Here is a 7882-nt window from a genome sequence, read left to right as displayed (position 1 = left end):
GGCAAATGAGTTACTGAGAGAAAACAATCATATCTGTTCATTATCTAACATTGTGTCAGAATAACCCCATTTCTCACCGTGATACAATATTTTTGTAATTATAAGAGTTTACGGTAGATTTCACTGTGTTAGTGATGCTGCACTCCTGATGTATTTCAAATGCAAACTTTACTGGACCACATCTAATATAATTCTATTTCTATAGGTTACTGAGATTAGTATGAGTAAGGAAATACCATCATCTGTTACTGACAATCACTTTCATAAGAAGGATCATGTTATATGAATGCTGATGACTCATGTGTTCCACCTCATTGCCTCTTCCATCATGACAAAACTCTTCAACTGCCTAACTTGTGTCTGGGTGAGCCAAAACTTAATGCTGTCATACCCAGACCCCCTGAACAAAATCTTGAGCCCACATTTGCCATCTGCAAGATTGCCAATGGGGCCAAGGTCTGGAAGTTGCAGTTCTCTCCAACGAGTTTACGACTTTGGATCTTCCTCCTACCTTGCCAGTCATCAGGTTCATGCCTGTGTTTTGCATGCATTTTAATACTATTAATCCACAGTTAGGCAGTGCCCTGACAATGCCTGTTGACACAATACCATCACGGGGGGGGCTGGGGAGAAGGAGCAGATAATTGTGTGTGCGAGGGGCGGAGAGGGAGAGAAGGGGCTGATGGTGTGGGGGCAGAGGCAGAGGCGGTGGTTTGGAGGGAGAGCCCCTGAGTTCTCAGTGGTAGTGGGTGGTTGGGGGAGAGAAGGGGGGAGTGAAGGGGCAGGGAGGCCCATTGGAGTTTTTAGTTTTTCTTTAAAGTTCTGAGTGATTTCTGAGTAACAAATTTTGCCTATACGTTTAAGCCTGGCCCACCTCTAAGATAGCATGAATCACAGCACCTTGATTTTTTTTTTGCAGAGTGTGATAGAATCTGGAAAGAAAGCCAACTGGTTTACTTGAGAGAAATGCACCAGTTTCTTGCCAGAAACAACACTGCAATTTTTTGGTAAGATTTCACCCATTATTGTTTTTCAGGATGGAGCAAAGAGCACAAGTAGTGTCCCCCAGGGTTTGGTTTTAGGATTATGGTTCCTTCATTGTGTATCAGTAACATGGATTTGTATGTAAAGAGCAGAATTCCGACATTTGTCAAAGATGCAAAACTCAAGAAAACTAATAAATGGTGAGGAACATACTAGGATAGAGACAGACTGGTGAAATGAGAAGACATGATGTGGAGATGCTGGCGTTGGACTTGGGTAAACACAGTAAGAAGTCTCACAAGACAATGTTAAAGTCCAACAAGTTTATTTGATAGTAGACCCACAAGCTTTTGGGGTTTGCCCCTTTGTCAGGTGAGTTCACTCACCTGACGAAGGGGCAAACCCCAAAAGCTTGTGGGTTTATTATCAAATAAACTTGTTGGACTTTAACCTGGTGAAATGAGAAGACACATTAGATGACAAATCAGTGCAGAGAAGTAATATATTTTCGTGGAAAGAATGAAGAGGCAACAACAATTTCTAAAGGGAATTCAGCAACAGAGACTTGCGGAATTTTCTGTTTTATGAACAGAAATAGGGTGGGATTTTATGGCCTCCCTCACCCTGAAACTGTAAATTCCTGCTTGACGTCAATGGACCTTTCCATTGTCTGCCCCTCACCCGCTCCAATGCTTGAGGTGGGCAGGACGCTAAGATTCTGGTGATGGTGCAAAAAGGCAAGGAGCCGATGCCAACTTCCATACATCACTTGTTAGGCCTAGCTGGAGGATTGTGTCTAAACTTGGCCAGCATAATTTAGGAAGTCCAAAGATATGTGGGTTAGGTTGATTGGCCATGCTAAGAAATTGCCCCCTAGTGTCCAGGGATACGTAGGTTAGAGGGATTAGTGGGTATAATATGTAGGGATATGGGGGTGGGGCCTAGGTGGGATTGTGTTCGGTGAAGACTCGATGGGCCGAAAGGCCTCTTTCTGCACTACAGGGATTCTATAAAGAATTTCAAGGTCAAGCACAGGATACAGAATCATGAACTTTTGATACCAAGGATGACAGACTTCATTTATATGCAGAAACTGAGATGCTGTCCCAAGAACAGAGAATGTTAAGCTTTAAAGTAGATGTTCAAAGTTAAGGGTATGATGGAGGAGATGAGGATAAACTATTCCCACTGACAGGAATATTAGTAGTCATAGGACACAGATTTATAATAATTGGTAAGAAACAGAAGGAGAGATGAGGATTATAAAGAAAGTACAGGGCGCTACAATAACATGGAATACACAGCCTGAAAGGGTGGTAGCAGATTTGGCAGCGGCCAGCAGGGGTGCAGGGAGCCGGGAGCCGTTTGCAAAACTTACCTGAGGGCAGACAGTACTGTACCATCGCCTGATGTGTTGTTTCTGCTGGGAAACATAATCTGTATATCCCTGCCGCAACATTATGAAGGTATTTCCTCAATATTTATTTCCAGGCAATGCATCTCATGTTAGCATAACTCACTGCTATTTAAAAAAAATAATTTCCATCCCTGATTCTTTTGCCAATTACCTTAGATCTGGAAAAAAATTTGCTGGGCTATGAGGAAAGAGGGGAAGAAGACTAAATGGATGACTCGAAGAGCTGATACAGGCAAAATGGACTGAATGGCCTCTTTCAGTAATGCATGCTTCTTTGATGACCATGGTCCAGCAATCTTCCTTATTGCCACATTGTGCTAAGTCAGGAAGTGCAGAACCTTGATGCACTCTTCAACCTCTTCTCTGCACTCAATCCACTCTGTTAGCAAATTGCTCTTGTAATATCGCATGACTTTGCCCCTCACTTTCATTTTGCACTGAATCAAGCTTTTATCATCATACTGACTTCATCATTATCAAAATTCTCTCCCGGATCAATTCTCCAATGTTGCCTCCTCTCCAACATTGATCCTCCTTGTTCCCAATTCCTTCTGTTCTATCACAGTCGGTTTCCCCTTTAGGCACTACCTTTCTGCTCTCCACCTTGTTTCCTCTGTCTTGCCATCTCACAATCTGTTTTACCTTAAAATTTTGACCAAAAGTGATTTCAACTTCCATACGCTATTTCTCAATTTTCTTCCCATTCTCCTCCTGTTCAATATTATGTTTCAAGTGATGTTATTCATGTGAAAGAAACAGCTACATCCAAGAAGAACAAACATACGAGAATGATGGCACAGACAAGACGGTCTATCAAGACTCTCCCCATGCTTCCACCGAGTGGAACATAGTTCCACCGAGCATCATGATTTTCAATGCTTCCCTTCTTAAGGAAGACGCGTTAAAAGGAAAATCAAAGGAATTCCTTGCCCAATCAAGGGAAAAGCAAACTTCTGGAAAAATCATATCCAACTCCCAAAAGGTCATCAGAATAAGTTATGGGAAAACAGTGAAGAAGGGAACTTGGTGAACTGGCAAGGTGTACCTGTGTTTCATACTTTAAAGTTCTGATCTCAAATGAATCACTATAAATAAATAATAAAGTAAATTTATAAAAACTCGAGGCTAACCGAGTTGCTAACTGACTGGTTTACGGAGGAGACTGAGTCAACTTGAAAGCAGTCACCTAGTTGCTCTGTCAGGATTATTGCGTGGACCAGGGAGCAGTGAAACTGAAATGGGGGCTTAAACAACGCATAGCACCATTATGACTAACTAATAGCATTCAAACTTCAATTTTAGGTTCACATCTTGTAGAAGGCACTTTGTCTTTTATCCATTTAAAATGATGGTGACAGAATAAAGTGGTAGAGCAGTGATTTTAGTGTGGCATCAGTAAATTACATATATTCCTTTGACAACCTTCAGGAACTTGTAGGAGGACCAGTGCATGTGGGTGTATTGCTTTTAACATAAAAATGCCTCAAGAAGTCTTTTTGATTTACCCTTTGTGACCAATTTGCGTTAGATCTCTCTGCAGCTCCCTTTAATTGGTCTTCTCCAAATTTAAATTCTGCCAGCACAATATCTGGATTTGAGTCTGTGAAAATCAGACTTAATAACAAACCTCCAGAATCCAAATGCAAGGAAGACCAATATAAAAAAAGTTCTTTGTTTCTTTAGCAACAGGCAGTTACCTGATTAGTGTTGGAGCAATGAAGACAATTCACTGATATTTTTATAAGGAATTCTCCAAAAGATTGAGCAATACGAGGATGAGGATAAACTATTCCCACTGTTGGTGGGGTTAACTCCAAAAAATGCTTAGAAAAGCAAACCATGCTTAACTTAAAGAATTACTGACATTAATGGAACAGTTAGTACATGCAACAAAAATCTGATCACAACAAAAGGGGAGAAATGGGAGAAGGAAATGAAAGAACAATGAAGGGAAGAGATTACACCAAAAGGCCTCTGAACACCAAGAAGGTGGTAGAGCAGGAGAAAAAAAGCAGAAAGCTTTAGTCAAAAATAAATGTCAAGTAGATGTTTGAAGGCAGGGAGGGAGAGTTTGAGAGACAATTGTCTCCTGATGGAGACAATTGTATGCACAGCATAAAGCGATGAAGGTGTGGCCTGGGATGACGTGAGCAGCCTCTTGGAGTGGCAGAGGGATAAGAGAAATTAAAACAACTCCAGGCATCTCAGAATAACCAATTGCATCCAGGTATTAATCACAAGCAGGGAACCCTCTGGCATCCAGAAATATACACAAAATAAAAGGAGGTCACACCCTTGAATATGATCAAAAATTACTCTGTCAAAAAAAACTTGCATTTATTCAGCTATCATATACAAAACATTTCTTGGGCATTTCACTGCCAAAAGATTACTTTTGAAGTGCAGTTACAAATGTAAGCAAATACAACCATTAATATGCATTGAGCAAGATCTCATAAACAGCAAGTTAAATAGATAACCAGATAATTTGGTTATAAGAACACCCTGCATCATTTTTACCACCTTGGAAGAGCAGAACTTGGATAACGAAGACCAAGTATTTGGGTTATGTGTGTACAAATGTACTAGTATGCCTGCTGGGTTAACAGGATATTGAATAAAGCCGCACCGCAAGCAAAAGAGAGAATTTTTTTTCTGGAGGTGTGGTGGTGATGACAAGGAAATTAATGGTTTGGATTGGGAATTTTGCAGAGCCAATAACTGAACCCTTTAATAAACTGATGTTATAATTATTTATGCTCCCTTACTTAAAGCTGGAGCTGGGTCTCAAAAAAAGTACAAATCTATAAGCTCGTCTGAAGATCTCTTGCTGCACATAATTTGGAGGCTTGTTGTATGTTAATTATATCAAACCTGTTCTGTGCAAAAAATACATTCTAGCCCCTTTTTGGCCTCAATTGATCATGTCGGTGACAGTTATACTACAACACATGGTCTTTTTGTGTTGTACTTAACAAAAACAAATGTAAACTTAAATTCAGTGACAAGTTATAAGAATATCACAAGGTTTACCACAGAACATTGATCTAAAGGTGTATGTCATGAATGTGCATAAATTACTTAAGCAGATGACCAACAATGAACTTTAATAAAGCACAGAATCATTTTTAATTTCACAGTCTCTCCAGAAGGAGCTGAAAAAATTGAATCTCAAAATAAATTATATAACTGAAGAAAGCATGAACATAGAACTTCCAAGTGCAACTTTGAAAACAAATTGCTAGTCTGAGCAATAGGAAAGAAAAAAATGAGACCTGAACGGAATACAACACAATCAGCTTTCTCAGGCTGCACTTTATAATTATTTTAGAATTACAGAATCCCTACAATGCAGAAAGAGGCCATTTGGCCCATCGAGTCTGTACTGACTTTCCAACTGAGCACTTTACCCAGGCCCTACTCCTGTAATCGCACATATTTACCCCACTAATCTCCCTAACCTACACATCTTGGGACACTAAGGGGCAATTTAGCATGGCCAATATACCTAACTGCTCATCTTTGGACACTCTGGTGCTGTGAGGCAGCAGTATTAAGCACTGTGCCATTGTCCTGGGTATCCTGAACACTCCTGGTTAGCATTAGTGAACAAGAAAGGAAAATGCGTTCTTTACCATTAGAATAAGCAGCTTCAAAGTAGCAAGTTACTGATAGAGGTTGGTGTCACTGAAATAGGTTGCTGGATGGAGCTCTTGGTGATAGCAGGGGATACTATTGATGCAAAAAATGAGCCTCTCTCAAGCAACCCTGCTATCTAATCACAATGTAATTGATAAACTCCAGTGAACTGCCCAAGGCAATTAAAAACTAGGTATCTCAATTTGCATTTGATTGCAGAAGAACAGGAACTGAATTGCTGAGTCTTGAGAAGAACAATCATGGAAATGGTTAATCCAAATTCAAATTTAAGTGATCACAAGCTGCATTAAAATACGTTTTGATACTGAGCCAACAGACATAGGTCTGATTCTTGACCAGTGATGGAAAGTTGTTCATAGCAGCCTGACCAATGATGGAAAATTACAACATTGCTGCAGCATTGCTAGGCTCAATGTAGAAAAGCAAAGTAAATCAGGATTCCTACTTCTGATCATAAATTCAGGAGTTCCTGCATATCATGCTGCAGTGGATCAAAATGGACAACTAGCCTAGACTCACTGCGCACAGGTTTGCACTTAAACAACAGGGACAAGGTATCTGAGGTCTTTAGGAGCCTGGGGTTATGCTCTAGAGAGGATAGGAGACATTAAAAGGAAAAAATATGTCCAGTGTTTTTTTTTCCCACAATTTTTCCAAGAATTTGGTCACATTATTGCTGACACAAAATGTGCTCCACTGAACTGTTCACTGCTGTAGTTGGGCTTGTTCAGATGATTAAGCATATTGCCTAGCTGCTGCAATCACAGGTTTGGCCTCCATGGAATACAGACGCAGCCCAAAAGGATTATAAACAAACTTTCTGAACAAAAATCAAGATGACAGAACTCAGCTGTGGATTGGTGTATTTTCAATTAATAAAAGCAACTGGTTTCATCGATTGGACATTGATGTTTCTCTTTCACTTGTGGCTACTGGATTAGCAAAATTGAAGCAAAACAAGTTCTCTAGTGGTTTTTGAATATTGCAACTTATTTAGAGATTACATGAATACTCATTTGATGTAACCATATTTTGATTACAAGGCACACTAATGCATCAAGGTTTCACTGTGCAGATGTGCTTGCTCTGGGAACAATAATTTTGCAGAGGAAGATTAAGAATGCTTCAAACTGCTGTTTGTGCTGAACAGCCTATGGTTGATTTTCTCTCCAAATACTTCATCTCCCAAAGCCATTGCCTGCAACACTTCACAAGCAATATCTGTTCAAAGCAAGATTTTTTTTGTTTTCAACAGACCAAAGTGAAAGTGCTTTTAATATTACAAAGAATAATCAGATAAGATCAGAACAAATTGGGCTGGGTGATCTTAGATGATATCAAGTTGTTTAAAAATTCTCTCTCCAATCAAGTTGTTTTTCAAGTTGGACAAAAGCTGGATCACACGCCCACCTTGAATTCAAACTTGGCCTGTGACTCTGTGGGCAACAATGCAGTGATTCATGAAGTTTTAGCTAAGTGCTACTGATAAAGTTTGAACCCATTTACTTGGGCAGACTCTGTGATGATGGGAGTTGCAGTGTGGGTAGGTGCTGGTGATGGTCGCTGGTTTGAATCCGTGTAGTTTCCCTGGTGCTCTCGTAGGAAAGAAGGGATAGATGATGACTTTATGCGAATGATTCTGGTGGCCATCACCTCACAATCAATCTGCATCATCACCTCTTGATCCTTTGGTTCATTGATTAAGTTTTCTGAAATACAAGAACAGTGGGAAAATTAGCAATCTTAGAGAATTCAATGTTCTGTTACAAATTAAAGTATTACGAATCACCTGATCCAGTCTTTGAATCCTAATATTAAATT

The 7882-nt window shown here is 39.9% G+C and overlaps 1 protein-coding gene across 2 annotated transcripts in view; it reads right to left on the bottom strand.

Moving 5' to 3' along the window:
• Positions 1-4701: 4701 nt before the first annotated feature.
• The window catches only part of atf6 (activating transcription factor 6), a 327399-nt gene continuing 324218 nt past the window's right edge, over positions 4702-7882 (bottom strand). For both annotated transcript variants that reach the window (XM_080195966.1, XM_080195967.1), the window contains exon 16: positions 4702-7770. In XM_080195966.1, the coding sequence (XP_080052092.1) occupies positions 7541-7770 (230 nt within the window). In that variant the 3' untranslated portion in view covers positions 4702-7540. The remainder of the gene's footprint in view (positions 7771-7882) is intronic.

This window comes from Carcharhinus amblyrhynchos, chromosome 9 (assembly GCF_965287045.1).
Source record: "Carcharhinus amblyrhynchos chromosome 9, sCarAmb.v2.hapA, whole genome shotgun sequence".
In the NCBI taxonomy this organism is placed as follows: domain Eukaryota; kingdom Metazoa; phylum Chordata; class Chondrichthyes; order Carcharhiniformes; family Carcharhinidae; genus Carcharhinus; species Carcharhinus amblyrhynchos.
The sequence above is the reverse complement of the archived record's forward strand: the minus strand, read 5'-3'. Positions and strand labels throughout refer to the sequence as shown.